The sequence below is a fragment of the Podarcis gaigeae genome (assembly GCF_964106915.1).
Source record: "Podarcis gaigeae genome assembly, chromosome: 11".
In the NCBI taxonomy this organism is placed as follows: Eukaryota; Metazoa; Chordata; class Lepidosauria; order Squamata; family Lacertidae; genus Podarcis; species Podarcis gaigeae.
In genome coordinates, this window is record NC_139687.1 from 6,144,954 (window position 1) to 6,162,820 (window position 17,867).

Sequence of the window (17,867 nt, forward strand, 5' to 3'; positions counted from 1 at the left end):
AAGTACCTATACACTGATAATAATCTCTCTCCCCTATCCTTTCTTTCTCTCACACACAGTTCCTTTTATCCCAGATCTTCCAGTTTTATGGATCTTGAAACTGGAAATGTCAAGCAGATTTAAGATGAATTATGGCAAGGTATAAAGATCATAGGGACTTGGGTGGCGCTGTGGGTTAAACCACAGAGCCTAGGACTTACCGATCAGAAGGTCAGCGGTTCGAATCCCTACGATGGGGTGAGTTCCCGTTCCTTGGTCCCTGCTCCTGCCAACCTAGCAGTTCGAAAGCACGTCAAAGTGCAAGTAGATAAATAGGCACCACTCCAGCAGGAAGGTAAACGGCGTTTCCGTGCGCTGCTCTGATTTGCCAGAAGCGGCTTAGTCATGCTGGCCACATGACCCGGAAGCTGTACACCGGCTCCCTTGGCCAATATAGTGAGATGAGCGCCACAACCCCAGAGTCGGCCACGACTGGACCTAATGGTCAGGGGTCCCTTTACCTTTATAAAGATCATGGTAGCTGCCCGAAATGCTTAATCAGTGTGGTCTTTCCTCCCATGCAAGTTATCAAAGTTGGTATTCATGTAGATCAGGCAGGTCCTTCAGGCCTCTCAGTCTGATTTTTGAGCTCCCTTCAGGGCTACATCCTCTTTTCCCAAGCCACACTTGTCAATGGTCCTGCGCCACACCCTTGTCAAATGGTTTTTCCCCATGGCTGAAATGTGTTAATTGAACAGTGTGAATGCCCCTTGCTTGCCTGCACAGAGAAGTGTGTAGAAACCTCTGGCTTTTGCATGGCTGGAATGTGGCCGACTGTATGAAGGTTAGAGGTCCATCTTTAACTCCACCTGCTTTAAGCCTCTGGCCCCACCCACTACTGGCATGCAGCCCCCCCAAAAAAAATGCTCAGGAGGAAATATAGACCTTAAGCTGGAAAATGTTCCTGACTCCTGATCTAGGTTTGATCTGATTCTAGTCATCAGTGGCTAGAAGTGATTTTCAGCTACTATATTGGCTTAGAAAGTTTCATATCTTGATACGAGAAGTGGTCTTTCATACACTGTCACAGACCCTCCAAGTGTCCTGGTTTGTGATTTGATCCTGGAATGTCCCACTTTTCCTTAGAATGTCCCTATTTTCATTGGAGAAATGTTGGAGGGTATGGAGTTATCTGACCCCTGAGCCGTCTGAAGGCAATCCTGTATAGGGAATTTTTTTTAAAAAAAATGTTTAATGTGTTATTATGTTTTTATATATGGTGGAGGCTGCCCAGAATGAATGGGGCAACCCAGTAAGATGTGTGGGGTATAAGTAGTAAAATTATCATTATGGAATGGGACATCCCTATTTTCACTGGGAAAATGTTGGAAGGTATGCTGTCACCTTGTGTCGTGGCATTGTCTAGAGTGAGGAATTAACTATTTATTGTCAAAAGTACACTTACAAGTTAGGAAAAGGCATGTCCATCAATACTATGTCTCTCAGCTACTCCTAGGTGTGCACCTGATGAGGCCCCTTATCTTATGTATCTCCCCACCTGAGCTGCGCACAAGCAGGTGACGATTATGCCTGCTCCTCCCTCTTCAATCCTTCCCTGGTCCTGGGAGACAGTGGTCCAGGAGAGGTGGGGGCAGGAGGAAGAGACATGGAAGGCCTTGACTCTACAATCTGACCTTTCTACCATCTCCTGCACCTTTTCTTCACTCACCAATCCTGCAGCTTCTCCTGCCTCTGACTCTTGTCTCCTGGCTGTTACAGGCTCCCCCAGATCACCAATCTCTTCTTCCAAGTCAGTCTCAGACCCTCCAAAGTATCCTGATTTTCCAGGGACAGTCTTGGATTTACAGAAGCCATCCCAGTTTCTGAGTTGATCCTAGAATGTCCCACTTTTCATTTGCACACCCCTATTTTCATCATGGTTTGAAGCTCAACATCAAAAAAATGAAGATCATGGCCACTGGTCCCATCACCTCCTGGCAAATAGAAGGGGAAGAAATGGAGGCAGTGAGAGATATTACTTTCTTGGGCTCCATGATCACTGCAGATGGTGACAGCAGCCACAAAATTAAAAGATGCCTGCTTCTTGGGAGAAAAGCAATGACAAACCTAGACAGCATCTTAAAAAGCAGACATCACCTTGCAACAAAGGTCCATATAGTTAAATACATGGTTTTCCCAGTAGTGATGTATGGAAGTGAGAGCTGGACCATAAAGAAGGCTGATCGCCAAAGAATTGATGCTTTTGAATTATGGTGCTGGAGGAGACTCTTGAAAGTCCCATGGACTGCAAGAAGATCAAACCTCTCTCTTCTGAAGGAAATCAGCCCTGAGTGCTCACTGGAAGGACAGATCCTGAAGCTGAGACTCCAATACTTTGGCCAGCTCGTGAGAAGAGAAGACTCTCTGGAAAATACCCTGATGTTGGGAAAGATGAAGGGCACAAGGAGAAGGGGACGACAGAGGACGAGATGGTTGGACAGTGTTCTCGAAGCTACCAGAATGAGTTTGACCAAACTGCGAGAGGCAGTGGAAGACAGAAGTTCCTGGCGTGCTCTGATCCATGGGGTCACGAAGAGTCAGACACAACTAAACGACTAAACAACAACAATAAATTTTCATCAAATAAATATTGGAGGGCATGGAGCTTTGTGGCCCCTGAGCCAAGGAGATAAGTAACCATACAATCTATAGAAGACATCTGAAGGAAGTTCTGTATAAGGAAGTTTTTGAATGTTTAATGTTTTATTGTTTTTATATATATTGGAAGCCATCCTGAGTGGCTGGGGCAGCCTAGTCAGATGGATAGGGTATAAATAATAAAATTGTTTTTGTTGTTGTTGTTGAATAGGATGTCCCTATTTTCACCAGAGAAATGTTGGAGGCTATGCAGTCTCCAACCATCTTTCTCCTGGTGTCACTCATCAGTATCCAGTCACTGCTCCTCAGTGTCCATCCGGACCCTGACACCTTGAGACTTACATAATGAGTTCTATACAGTTCTGATGTTGACATGTATTTGGGGTCTCCTGTTGATGGAATGGTTACTATGGAAAATGCTTGCTACCTAAGGAGGCACCAAGCCAGAAAGATTCATATGTATGAAACTGTTTCTTTGGATATTATTCCCTACATGTTATACCCTACAAGAACAGAGAAGCAACCTTGATATTTTCCATACACCCTGGAATGCTGATATGACACAGTTAATAGGTTGAGCAGTGAGCCTCAGCATTCTTAATTCACACATCTGACCCATAACAGGCCGTCCTCCTCCCTGAACTCGGTGCTAGCATGCTTGCTACCAAGATGACGGATTGTGCATCGTGCTTCTTGCCTTGTGCAAAAGATCCCACCCAGCATCCGATCAGATGGGATGCATTTGCTCTTCCCTGGCTCCACATCTGAAAGGTGCAGACAGGAGGCCTTGACATTGCCATCAGAACCTGAAGCAGGCCAGTTGGCAGGGTAAGCCATGAAAAGATGTTTTGGGTCATCCTTTTTGCATCATTCTGATGCCTCAGGGTGCAGTCCCCAATGTCCCTAATGTGTCTCCAACCCATATTGAACCTGCCAGTTATAATTCAGCCTAAGGCGAATGAAGCCAATTCTTGAGCCCAGCCAATGTGATAGTGTGGAAGAATCAAAAACAAAACAATCTCTTATTGTGACTAATTTATAGTGTGAGCCAATCATTCCTGCTTGGCCTTGTCTGGCTAATCCCACCTCTGCAGAGATGGAAACAACAGTTGGAGGGCGGTACAGCCATCCCTCCCCTAATTGGTCAGGCTGCTGAAACAGTCTAGCCTCTTTCTCATATGCCATTCCTTCTAAGGGATGGAAGTAAAATTGCTCCTGCTGCATGAATTGACTGTAAATTGCAGACTTGGAATCTTTTTCTTCTCTCGCTCTCTCCTGCTCTTTCCCTCTCTCTTCTTTTGCTTCATTATCCTAGGTTTCCCCCTCCTTCTGCTCTGCAATGACTGCACCGCATGCGCCCAGGCGCGCGCGCACACACACACACACACACACACACACACACACTGACTTGGTCTCTCTGCTTTTAGCAATAATTTGCACATAATGGAACAGCCAGAGGGGGGTTTGATCAATGACCTCTGTCTCAAAGATGCTGTTCCAAGGGAAACACATCTGCCAACATAAAGTATTGGAGCAATCATAGCTCAGTGAGCGTCGTAATAAGCAACTGTTACACTAGAGCCATCAGTCACGTTCAGTTACAGACCTGAAAGGATACAGCACCTCAGGGAGCAATGTCCTTCTATAAATTTGGGCAGCAATGAAGAATGATTTGCAATCAAGTAATAAAAGGCCTAAAAAAGGTCCACCATGCATACTAACATCCAGTACAGCTGACAAAGGAAATAAAAAACCTTGGCATTGTTTGCTCGTTATGTAAACTACACAGCTGTCCAAGCAATTAAGATATGATTTTGGGAATTCTCTCGTAAAAATTTGCTAACAGAGCTTCCACTTGTGAAAGTGACATTCTTCTTTATCAGTAAAGTGCATTTCATTACGGTAATGCAATTTCATCTAGCTTAATAGTAGGAACTGCTTTAACCTTATGGCGAGAGTACATAAACATCATAAAATTAATGTCACCCCCATGCATTGTGGGAATAAATCTGCACCGTTTGACAGCAGTGATCAAGGGATGAAGAATCTGAACTGCACCTCCCACTTGGATATTTCAGAGATTGGGTCACAATCAGCTATGTGAGCATGTTGGCATCCTAGTGGACTCACAGTTAAGATGTTAAAGGCAACAACAGCACAATTCAATTTTCCAACGTCATAGCCAATGGAAATATCGCTCCATTTTAAGCTGCGTTGGAAGTTAAGCATCAGACCAAAGAAATCTCCAAGGATGAATGAAGAAAGTGATGCAAACCCTTCCTGGTAGACGCTATTTTTATCTTGTGGATCATACAGAATCACTGGGCATTTTCATAAATGCAATTTAAAACTTTGTTAGCTGAACTCACGAATGATTGCTTGCGCCATCATAGTAGTCTATGAATATTCACTAGGATTTAACGAAGTACATGAGAAATGCCTGGTGGATTGGGCCAATGGCCCATCTAGTCCAGCATCCTTTTCTCAGTGGCCACCCAGATGCCTTTGGGAAACCCACAAGCTGACTAGACCCCTCTCGCTTCCTGTGGTTGCCAGCAACTGGTACTCAGAGAAGTTACTGCCTCCAGCTGTGGAGACAGAACAACTGGAGAGGATTATTCAATTAGGCATTACACTAGGTGGAACATTGGCAAACTGGCAGGACCAGGGCGAGGAAACTGTGGCACTCCAGAGGCTGCTGGACTACAAAACATATCCTCCTCAAGCACTGGCCATGCTTGCTGGGAATGATGAAGTTGGAGGGCCACAGTTTACGCAGCCCTGTAGTACCCTTACCCACTACAGCCACAATGTGGGGCTACAACCTCAATCTTCTTGAATTAGATTATTTATACCGTCCACCTTTTATCAAGAGTTTTATTTTATTTCTTAAAACTTACACACTGCTTGAGTGCAAAGCTGTTTACAAAAAAAGTTCCCAGTTGCAGGGATGATTCTAAGTGAACTGCCACATTCTCAAAGTCCCCTGTGCATTTGCCCTTAATGTCTGAAAAGGAATTTTTGCCTTCCGGAAAAGTCAGCCTCAGTACCGCCAGTTCATCTTCTTGAACTTCTCATAGTGATAGTCATTGGTTGCCTTCTCATCTGGGGGGCATTTGCAATTCAGTGGGAACCTCTCAGGTTCTGGTTTCTCAGTGTCTCCCACCTTGAGGGGATGGGCTTTGGGCTCTTCTTTGTTTCTCCGTACTGGTGCATTCAGCTCTTTGTGATAAAATCTGTTGTGCTGGACGTAGTTGACCGCCATGTTCATTGGGACAAAGGAGGTTCTGCTGTCTTTCTTTTTGTTCTGTTGCTCAGCCAGCAATCGCGCGTTGGCCTCCTCAGTAGAAATGATGTTTTTGATCTTAGCTTCAATTCCGAGGTCCACCTCTGGGATGCTGCTCAGCATCTGATTGGACAGCATCTCCTCAGTCTTCTTAGCTGAAGAGACCCGAATTGTTAAGTTGTGGGTGAACATCTCAGACGACACAGCGATTCTTCAAACAGCTCTTGCTTATTCACAGACCAGGACAGAACTGAACTGAAGGGTTCAGAGGTCCAGTACAACGTTACTGTAACAACTTTCAAAAACTATCCAATCACTGAACGTCACTTTCGATCCCTTATTTGCATAACTATCTACAGTATCCTCCTGCTGGCCCAGGGTGAGAACTTCAGTACATAACACGAATGTTCTCAGGCAGCTCATACAGACAGTCCCCTGGGTTCTTCTGCTTCACTTTCTGTTCCTCATTTTCCACAATTCCCTTCCTTCTCTTCAGCTCGGTTTCAATGTACTTCATCATATCAGTATCTTCATCCCTCCTGTTGGTCTCTGCAGCAAAAGAAGTCCCAAGGTTGAGGTCCTCTTCTTCACTGATCCTGGCCTTGCCCCGTTCTTTCAGTTTCTTCATGTCCACCTTTCCACCGGTCTTTATTTTAAGGGGACCATCCACAAGAGTCATTTCTTCTTGTAGTTTCTCCACCCATGAGCAGAGCAGCAGCACTCACTCCATTTGGCCTCCTTCTTAGACCCTGCACTTCTTTTGCTTCCTCTAGTTTTAGCCAGACCTCCTCAGTGACCTGTGCATCTTCATCATCATCCTCAGAGTCCACCTTCCTCCGACGGAAAGCCTTTCCCACAGGCATGTCCCCGATTGCGTTGGCAGCGGACCCTTTCGCCCCCTCCCCATCGCTTGTGGGAGGAACAACAGAAGCAGAATCAAATTCCTTTCCCTGTTAGACAAAAGAGGAACAAAAGATTACCACCACTAATCCACTAATAATATATTGTTTCCCATTCCCCAATTTTCTGGTGATTGCCCAAATGGGAAGATTTAGAAATTTAAGGTTCAGTCTGAAATTGGCCCAATTAACATTGTTAACTTATAGCAAACTATAGGTGACATTAAGCGCATGACTGATGCATGCATGCATGCATGCTTTTTCTTGATTAAATAGCAGCCAATGGCAGCTTCTCTCCCAGGGCAAATCCAGCCACAGAGGCCCTGAGGCACACTGGGACCATGGCAGGAGTTAAGGGTAAACACACCCTTTCTTCAATGCCCTAGTCTTGGTCCAGGTTGAGGTGGCGGCGGCTAGGAAAGGCTGTGCTTTAGTATAGAAAGAACAAGCATGCTAGGGCCAGTTGCTGGAATAACATCACATCTAGCTTGACCCTTTTCTGGAAGTTTTGTGCATGTTAGCAAGTATTGTGGTGGTTCAATGTGTGCCCAGACTGTGACACAATGAGACCAAAAATATGGGTTGAGCCAGGCTGTGCTGTGCCATGGTCAGTCAAAGTACATGCATATCCATGTGAAGTGTCAACTCCTGTTGACTTCATCCAGGTAAAACCAAATGGGATGTGAAATGAGATTCTTACTAAGGAACTGAGAGAGGAGCCCCTGTGTTTTCAGTTTCTTCACCGCATGGTGGTCATGATGAGGGCTGTCCGAAAACATTTTGCTAACCGATATACAGAACCCCTTGTGTGTCCCCCAGAAGCCAGCTGGACTAGAAGTTAAGGTTTATTTCAATAGTGGCAATGGGCTTCCCCAACAGCACTAGGGGTCAGCAGGCTAGTCTAGTGGGTAGAGACGGCTGTGTGGCACACAGAGCTCGACCCTCCAACAGAGGGGAACAGCTAAGGGGTTCCGGATAAATGGCGGGGCAATGTCATCATCCCCCCCCCATACAGACCAGCATCTACTGTCTGATGTGGCTGCCTCACTCAGTCCAAGTGTCAGTGCTGCCACCGGTGATTGCTATATGCAACCAGTTCACATGCAAATATGGCTGCTGTGTGCTGAGATAAATGGTCATCTCAGAGTACGGTGATATCTGGGGGGGAAAGGGGGCTAGAGATGTTGCTGCCACACTATGAGATTGAAAGAAGCCATGGTGTCCTTCTGTGATGTCTGAATCTTCCCTGGTCATCTGGTTTTCACACAGCACAGCAGAATTAAAATTGTGGGGCCTTTATTTTGAAGCAAGCCCTTCTTCATTCTGTGACTTATGGCCTCTCGTGACCAAAGAAAACTGTGCTTTTGAGTTCACCTCTAAGAGAAATTTCTGCCATTTGCTTTCAGTCATAGCACACTGTCAAAGCTATATTTCAGCATCAACCAGTTATACAAGGTATCAGTCTGCCTCTTCTCCAATAAATCTACACAAAACATTTTTCTGTCATTAGAAGAAGAAATGAAGGACCACTTAATGTTTCGGGCTGACAAGATAGTGCCAGGAATTTTCCCAAAGGGTTTGACAATGCTCTGTTAAGTGTCATCTTAAAATTCACTGAGGAAATATTGTGCAATTTCCAATTCTCCACAGTAACATTTTCTTTATGCATTTTTCACAACTACTTTCCCAATGCATAAAAAAGATAAGTGTCCAAAATTACTCAATTTAAAGTCTTTACGCAGGTAGAAAACTGTCCTCAACAAATGTCCTACCCTGTTTATTGTTTTATTAAAAATGGAGGAAAGATGACTGTAAGAGTGGGTGGATACGAGAGAGAATTTCACAAAATGGTTGGGCATTCCTGCTGGGAAGGCAGAGCCTTGGCAATGGCTACCCCTTTACAGTGGTACCTCTGGTTACGAACTTAATTCATTCCAGAGGTCCGTTCTTAAGCTGAAACCATCCTTATCCTGAGGCGCACTTTTGCTAATGGGGCCTCCCACTGCACGCACACCTCTGGCACGCGATTTCCATTCACATCCTGGGGCAAAGTTCACAACCAAGAGCAGCTACTTCCGGGTTAGCGGAGCTCGTAACCTGAAGGATTTGTAACCAGAAGTGTTCATAACCAGAGGTACCATTGTATAGTGTTTTGAGGGAGTGATACAAGTGTTCCCTTTTCTCCCCCTTTCCCCTTGAGTGGGGTTAGCAGGAGAGCATTCTGGGATACGTCTCCCAGAGCATCAACATAGCATTCCAGATCACAACAGGTGCAGGAGGAAAAATGTGCTTTCTCCGGAATAAAATGTTGCTGAGTTCCCTGACAATCCCATTTCTCACAGCATCAGCACAGTCTCTAGGCCTGGGATCAGCAAACTTTTTCAGCAGGGGGCAGCAGCACTGTCCCTCAAACCTTGTTGGGAGGCGGACTATATTTTGAAGGGGGAAAAAATCAATGAATTCCTATGCCCCACAAATAATCCAGAGAGGCATTTTAAATAAAAGCACACATTCTACTCATGTAAAAACATGCTGATTCCTGGCCCGTCCGTGGGCCGAATCCAGCCCCTGGGCCTTAGGTTGCCTACCCATGCTTTAGGCAAATAGATCTGAACCCTAACCCTTGCAACGACTTACTCATCCCAACTCTGCACCGGTACTACATATTATGAGTAGATGAAACCAGTAGGTTTATTGTACCAGAAAACTTTTGTGCATTCCTGCTTGCATACTCCAAATTACAATTGTTAATACTTATTACTGTTTATATTTATGCTGTTTAAAAAACCTCAACGTGACTTGCAAAACAAATCTTACTGCAAAGACATGATGATCAGCCAGCACAAACATCAAGCACAAACACTATGGGCTGGATCGAAAGATGTTCTTTGATGATGGGACTGCAGTCCAGTAGAGGCTCCAGTAGAGTATAGCCAACTTTTCCACCATCTTCCTGCAGCTTTCAACCCCACGTCCTGCACTCTTCTAGGTGGTTTACCAACACAGGAGCTGCAACGGAAAGTAAAATCAGCAAGAGCCATTTCCTCCCACTTCCTCCAGTTGGGATGTCCTATGACAGGCATAGGCAAACTCGGCCCTCCAGATGGTTTGAGACTACAATTCCCATCATCCTGACCACTGGTCCTCTTAGCTAGGGATGATGGGAATTGTAGTCCCAAAACATCTGGAGGGCCAAGTTTGCCTATGACTGTCTTATGAGCTAACTCCACTCTTGGGAACTCTAGATCCAAGCCCATGAAAGGCATTAGTTTAAGGATTTGGGGCAGGGGCAGGTTCCACATAGGATTTGGGGTCATTTAACATTAGACAATCAGGAGGCAGATGAGTGTGAAGAAATGCAGCAGAAGAAATGTAGCACCTGCCAAAATGGCCAATGTAAGTAAGCCAAGCCACAGGCCAACTTATTTCCAACTGTCTATAATATAACTAAAGCACGGTATCCCCCTTCTTTATAATAGTGATGCTCAGAAACAGTGTACTATCACCCGATCACCAGTTTTTTGGGCTACCTATGCCAAATCACATCTTTACATTCTGCATTAAACCAGAATAATACGATCATTTCCAGGACCATTCAATGACTTTTTTTCCTTCTTCCTAGGATGGAAAAGCAAATGGTCACCACACCCCATTTCAGCCTAGGAATGCAAAGTTATTTTGGTACCTGGGGCACAAAATCCAGCAAGCACCCGCCCACTTCCCAGAGGCAAAAGAAGTACAACAACAACAACAACAACAACAACAATGATAAATAAATTGCTGCACTTCCCTGACACGCAAAGTCACCTGCCTGAGGTGTCCAACTCACACTGCCTACTGGAAGGACTGATCCTACCAGAACAGTTCATATACAAAATTATGAATAGATATTGGAATCTCCAATTCACAAAACAGCGGCAAGAGTCTTGATAGCACAAGGATGGAAGAATGACCGCTCCCCGCTTAAAACGGGGGGCGCCCTTTGCATGGACGCGTGCAGCCCCTAGATCTGGAGCGGCTCCAACAGCATAGGCTTGGCCTTGCCTTCCCTCAGGTGGGATACCTGGAGGTCTCCGCCTACCTCAGTCATTTGCCCAATCCCACCTGGGGGAAGCGTTGCCAAGGAGACCAGGCCAGGTAGGGGAGGGATTACCTGCCCACACAATAGAGGGAGGATCTTACCTGGGAATCCTCACTTGCAAGAATGAAGAAATCCCAACGAAAGAACAGTGGCAAGAAAAACTGATGAGTTACGCAGAGTTGGCTAAATTGACATATAAATTGCGAGACAAGGACAACTGTGACTTTAAGGAAGAATGGGAGCTTTTTACAAATTATCTAAAAAGACAGCAAAATGAACTGGACTCCTTGGCAGGTTTTGAATAAACATACACAAATTTATTGGTTGGTAACATGTTAGATAGATAATGTAAGGATATGTACAATTTTATAACATGCAGAGAATAATATGTGCTGAGAAATCAGAGAGGAGCTGGGGGAAGTCCTGGAGGGGGGAGGATGGAAGGGAGGGGGGAAATTAATGTAAGCGATTATATGGTTTGATAATTTGTTATGTTGAAACTGCTAATAAAAATATTTTAAAAATAAATAAATCTCCAACTCACCCATTTGAACGCATGTGGTTTTATAATCCACACTTTTTATCATTCTACTTGGAAGTACCAGAAGGTTAATAGATAGCCTAGTTAAAACAAAAGCAAAAGCACAGGCCACGTGCTAACCTTTGTTTTAAAAAAGGCTTTGTGGTTGAGTTTCCTCAGACTTCCTCAACTAGTTTCTTTCTGGAAACACTTGTGATGAAAAACCTTAATTGTTTTCCTTACCATACCTCAGAAGGTCACACACGGGCAAGAAGCAGGGACATGCCCCGGATTTCTATCAACTCCAGCATTGGAGTGCTGGGGAGAACCCCAGGTTGTTGCTTTCAACTCTCTAATGGAGCCACAGAAGGGAGGAGGCAGGAGGGGAAACAATTAATACATCAGAACTCTCTGCCAGGCTTTTATGGCATTACAGGCTTTTTCCGCTATAAAGGAACATATTGAATCTTTAGAGCACAGCCCATTCTTCACTGTTTCAGTTGTCTCCTTTTGTTTACATGTCCCTGCCATCCTTCTTTGTGAATTGAATGCTAAACTATCTCTAGGGAGATGTTAGATTGCTTACAGAATGCCTCAGCAGATGGTGGTTCCTGTTGCAACAGAAGGCTGTGATTACACCTGAACTCTGCAAGAACTCGAAACTTAAACAGAAAAACAAGATAAATGAGGAATCCTTAAAGTTCTCTTTCCTCTCCCCGGCGCCTGCAGCAGGGGAGAAAAATAATCCACAGGGTTTATAATAATAATTTTGAAAAGGGACAAGATCCCATCCTTCAGAGTTTGTTCATTACATTACAGGGCTCTCATTATAGAATTGCATTAGTGGTGCATTTCACCATTGGACCTTCTGTTATCAGCAATGTTGGGTAGCTCTTCATCAAGACAGTGAAAGGGACTCCCTCGGGAGGTGGTGGTCTCCCCTTGTTGGAGATTTTTAAGCAGAGGTTGGATGGCCATCTGTCAAGGATGCTTTAGCTGAGATTCCTGCATTCTAGGGGATTGGACTAGATTACCCTCAGGATCCCTTCCAATTGTACGATTCTACAATTCTATTATTTATTCAAGATCCGGGAGTATTTACTGCACAGAATGATTCTACCACCTCCAAATAAACGTTTTCTGGCTCTGTTTGTTCTGGTTTTGTCAAGCACACTTCATCTGACACTACAGACACAAAAACATTCCTAGGGCCTGAAATCTCCCCAAATAGACATTAGAAATCTCACTGGAGTAATAAAAACACACACAAAAACCTGTTAGTGTAATTTTTTTGGTTAAGATTGAATGGAGGTTAAAGTGCAACAACATTCTTTATTGTTTATGAATTTCATCATTCATAAACAATAATAGGAAAAACAAATTAAACTTCCTGTCCCCTAAATACTTCTCTGTGTTCCTCTAAAGTTGTATCCTGTAACAACAACAAAATTCCTGGACACTTTCGCCATTTGGGGAGGCATAAATCAAAGGCACAGACGCGCCCTCCCTATTCATACGTCAGCTGGCAGCGGATGTTTTATTGTATAGCCCAAGAGGACTGAAAATAGGTAGATCCAATATGGATTTAACATTTCTTGCACTTTGCAGTAACTAGATCTATAAATTAAGAGGGGGGAAAGTGCAAGACAAAGCACTATAGCTGAACACACTCCATTACTCAACTTTGGTAGAAGCACTGAGCTCAGGTTGTTCTCAGCCTATCAAAAAGGAGCCTGTATTTGAAAAGATAATTTTCCAGGATGACATCATGAGGCTGGTCCAGAAACAAGAGGAAACATCTTTTCCCCTCTAGCTCTTAACACAATTTCATAGCAAAGAGTTATGGGCAAAGCATTACATCCGCTGGAACGTTTGTTGCTTCCCATGGCATGAAAAACATGACTAACAAATGACACAGGAATAGAACTTCCTGAACTTCTTTAAAACAGATTATTATACTATTTTCTTTGTCCATGTAGCCCCTTAAACCCATGTTGCTGTAGTTAAAAGTGTGGGATGTAAAACTGCAGTCAAGAACAATATTCCTACAGTGGACATGTTAGGGGATGTTTTGTATCACTCAGGAGAAGACTTCCTGTGTCCTCTTAAGCTGGGACAGACTTCCACTACATGTGACTTGAAGAGGAGGTGGTCTGTTGTACTAGCATGGAGGAGCACATGGCCTCCATGGTCTGATCAGTGTGTGTTCTCCATTTTGTATGTTGCTGTGTGTTTGGAGAAGTGACTGCTTAGTCGCAATCACTTAAGACTAACTTCTTTATGGAACAGTACTAGTTGTTGTGGAATAGTACTAGTTGGGGATGCAGGTGGCGCTGTGGGTTAAAACACAGAGCCTAGGGCTTGCCGATCAGAAGGTCAGCGGTTCGAATCCCTGCAACGGGGTGAGCTCCCATTGCTCGGTCCCTGCTCCTGCCAACCTAGCAGTTTGAAAGCACGTCAAAGTGCAAGTAGATAAATAGGTACCGCTCCGGCGGGAAGGTAAAACGGCATTTCTGTGCACTGCTCTGGTTCGCCAGAAGCGGCTTACTCATGCTGGCCACATGACCCGGAAGCTGTACGCTGGCTCCCTTGGCCAATAAAGCGAGATGAGCACAGCAACCCTAGAGTCGTCCACGACTGGACCTAATGGTCAGGGGTCCCTTTGCCTTTACTAGTTGTTATGTAACCTAAGCCTGCCTTCAGGTATACTGTATGTCTGTGAACCTGAATGCATCTGTCAGTAAACTACTTTTATATTAACGCTAATAAGATTCTTGTGTTTTTAAGAGGGATTAGAAGGAATTTTATCAGGAAGGAATCTTCAATAGTAAGACTCAGATGAGTCAGCAACAAGCTGCTCACTGCGTAATTTAAAAGGGGGGGATGTTTGGAACTCTGCTAGAATATGGAACTTGCTAGCACAAGTTAGTAAGGATATCATTAAATAATATATCCTCTCCTGCCTCCCTAATCATCCCCACAAAAAGAGGATTTTAAAGTCGCAAATTCATGAAGGATAAGACTATCTCTAGCTACTAAACATTTCTGTCAGAGGCAGTGCTGGAAACCCTGGAGGGAAGAGGGGTGTTGCTGTTGAGAAGGACGCTGGACTTGATGGGCTACTGGCCTGATCTAAGAAACTTTTCTTATATTCTTAGAGTGTCTGTGCTAATTTTTGTTTAAATATTGAGCCAAGTCTTTATCCGCAGAATCTTAGCATGAACATACATTTTTTGTAGTACTTGAAGTACTGTGCAAACAAGCATATTTCAAATATTACTTACATCAAAGCTGTACATATTTTGTTCTTATTTGCTTTAGATAATAACACATTTCAGGATTTTGAAAGGAAGAAAAGGCACAGCAACACCAGACCACCTTTCAAGATATAAGGTATTATTCCAGGAATCCTTGTCTTAAGTTCTTTTATCTGATACCTGCAAACAGCAACTGCATACAACAACTATGTGGAACATTACAAATAAAAAGTTCATTTTCTGCAAGTACTGCTTCTTAAGGTTGTCGAGTCTGTCACTTGTATTCATAAAGACATACGTGGAACACAAAAAAGCTTCCATTTGGACATTACGTATATAAGAACTGATCTATTTGTATTTCCTGTTCAAAATGTTGGTCTTTAATTAAAGGTAAAGGTAAAGGTACCCCTGCCCGTACGGGCCAGTCTTGACAGACTCTGGGGTTGTGCGCCCATCTCACTTAAGAGGCCAGGGGCCAGCGCTGTCTGGAGACACTTCCGGGTCACGTGGCCAGCGTGACATCGCAGCTCTGGCGAGCCAGAGCCGCACACGGAAACACCGTTTACCTTCCCGCTGGTAAGCGGTCCCTATTTATCTACTTGCACCCGGAGGTGCTTTCGAACTGCTAGGTTGGCAGGCGCTGGGACCGAGCAGCGGGAGCGCACCCCGCCGCAGGGATTCGAACCGCCGACCTTTCGATCGGCAAGTCCTAGGCGCTGAGGCTTTAACCCACAGCGCCACCTGCATCCATGGTCTTTAATTGCTTCTCCTTAATTTGATAATGTGAAAAGAGGTATGTTTATTGGATGTATAAAAAATTCATATAGTTAAACACAGCCAGTTACATTGTAGGTGTTATTGTTAGTCGGATTTACGTAACTAAAGGATTGATAGTGTTGTGCATGAGTTCTTCTGACATATATTATGGCAAGAATCCTTTTGCATGCGGTTGAGGGCCCATAGTTTGTGTGTAACTTTCTCATTTGCTAATATGCAATGAGAGTTACTTTTCCATTTCTGGAGCTATCTGAAAAGAAGAAGAAGATGCAAGAACCCATGAAGAGCTTACAGGATTAGGCCAATGGCCCATCTAGTTCAGCATCCTATTCTCACAGTAGCCAACCAGATGCAAGTGGAAAACCTGTAAGCAGGACCTAAGCACAAGCTTGGTGGCGTTAGGAGCATCTTCCATGAGCATGAGTGGCTTGTGGGTAAGACACATCCAGCATGCTCTGCTGGTGGCTTACAAATGGGCCAAGGCATGGAAAAACCAAGCAATCATGCTGTTTTGCTTCTGAGGATGCAATGACCAGCCCTTGTTCTCTTAAGATGGTTGTCTGCATATTGATTTGTATTTTTATAAGCAAAGAAATTTCATTTGTCTCCAGCGCACTCTACCTCCCTCCCTACCCACAAGAAAATAGACTGTGCACTGTACTTACAGCTCAGGCAATGGGCAGGTTCTGCCCACAAAGCCATTTATCACTCTCTTGCAGATTGATCAATCTGCAAACACCTACACCTACAACTCTGCTGTGGAATAACTGCTTGCATCAGGATGATAATGAGTATAATTTTAAAATTTATGTCTCATTATTCTGTTCATAGAAGAGATGAACCACGGAGCCTAGGGCTTGCCAATCAGAAGGTCAGCGGTTCGAATCCCCGCAATGGGGTGAGCTCCCGTTGCTCAGTCCCAGCTCCTGCCAACCTAGCAGTTCGAAAGCATGTCAAAGTGCAAGTAGATAAATAGGTATCACTCCGGCGGGAAGGTAAACGGTGTTTCCATGCACTGTTCTGGTTCGCCAGAAGTGGCTTAGTCATGCTGGCCACATGACCCAGAAGCTGTACGTCGGCTCCCTCAGCCAATTAAGCGAGATGAGCGCCGCAACCCCAGAGTCGTCTGTGACTGGACCTAATGGTCAGGGGTCCCTTTACCTTTTATTCTGTTCATACAACGACTTCCGGAGGCGGCGCGAACGGCAATGGCGGTCCTTTCTCCTTTGTGAGGAGGAAGCTCCGCAGAAAAAGGGTCGTCCGTTACGGCGAAACGGAGACCCGCTTTGGAGACCCACAGGCAGCAAGAGCCTGTGGTCCTGAGACTCGGCGGGCACCAGGAGCGACCCCCAAATCGCTGAAGGAACCCCGTAAGGGGCTCTGGATCGGTGGAGGGGGCTGCGGTGCTGTGAGTCGGTTCACGATCTGCGGAGTGAAGCCGCGCTGCTGCTGCCGGTGAGCGCTGACCTCTTTTCCTGCAAAATTGGAGTTGAAAAAACTACAACCCGTGAGTAAGGATCATATTTTATTGGAGATTTGAATTTAAACTGAATTTGGCCGAAAGCGGAGAGACGAAAAGCAGGAAGTCCGTCTTCCGCTCCCACTGAATATCAAAGCAAAGAGCTGGAGAGTGAAGGTAAAGAGAGACTTTTTGAGCTACTTGATTTGAGCACCCATTGAACTCTATATTAAGTGGATTTAGAGCTGTGAATGGTGGATTTTTTGTTTCTTATTGGCATGGTGACATCTTCTTCTTATGGGATTTACATTATAAGCAAGAAACCCAGGTGCTGGAGCTGCCTGTGCAACTGAACTGTCAGTCTGCTGACATGGTTACTTTGAATCTGAACTTTGAAACAATCTGAGAACCTGCTATTTTGAAACATTGAGAATACCAGCTAGCACTATTTGAAACACTGTCATTGTTTAACAGCAAATTCTGACTCTGCTGGGAACTATTTGTGAGGGCTTTTGGACTTTGAATTTTAAACAGTTATTAATTGTACTGGACTGAATTTTATTTCTTCCTCAAAACTATTACAAACTCCCCCTAGAGGATTTGGAATTTACAACAGAGACTTTTATTTTACTTTCTATTTCCCGGCCTCCTGTATGACTGTTACCATCTGGGCCGTTGCTTTCTCATGGGAACTCAGCCTGACCTTGACTTTTAGATAACTTTGGAATGAGTGGCGCAAAAAGAAAGGGGGGACCAAGAACCAGACAAACAACTCTAACAACTGTAACTGCAGCCTCACAGGCACGCAGATCATCTGTGCCTACTTTACCATCTGAGGAAAAAGCTGCCTCTCTGCCACAGGCAGGGGAGGAAGAAACTGAGGAATTACAATTAGAAGAGATGGCCTCAGGAGCATCTGGCTCTGTTCTAGAAAGAATCTTAGAGAAATTG

The 17,867-nt window shown here is 44.6% G+C and overlaps 1 protein-coding gene across 1 annotated transcript in view; it reads right to left on the reverse strand.

Moving 5' to 3' along the window:
• Positions 1-5,558: 5,558 nt before the first annotated feature.
• LOC310826819 (splicing factor C9orf78-like) overlaps positions 5,559-17,867 on the reverse strand; it is a 36,682-nt gene continuing 24,373 nt past the window's right edge. Inside the window, 3 exon segments of the mRNA XM_083702166.1 lie at positions 5,559-6,083; positions 6,319-6,620; positions 6,622-6,873. Coding sequence (XP_083558292.1) covers positions 5,681-6,083; positions 6,319-6,620; positions 6,622-6,873 — 957 coding nt within the window. The 3' untranslated portion in view covers positions 5,559-5,680.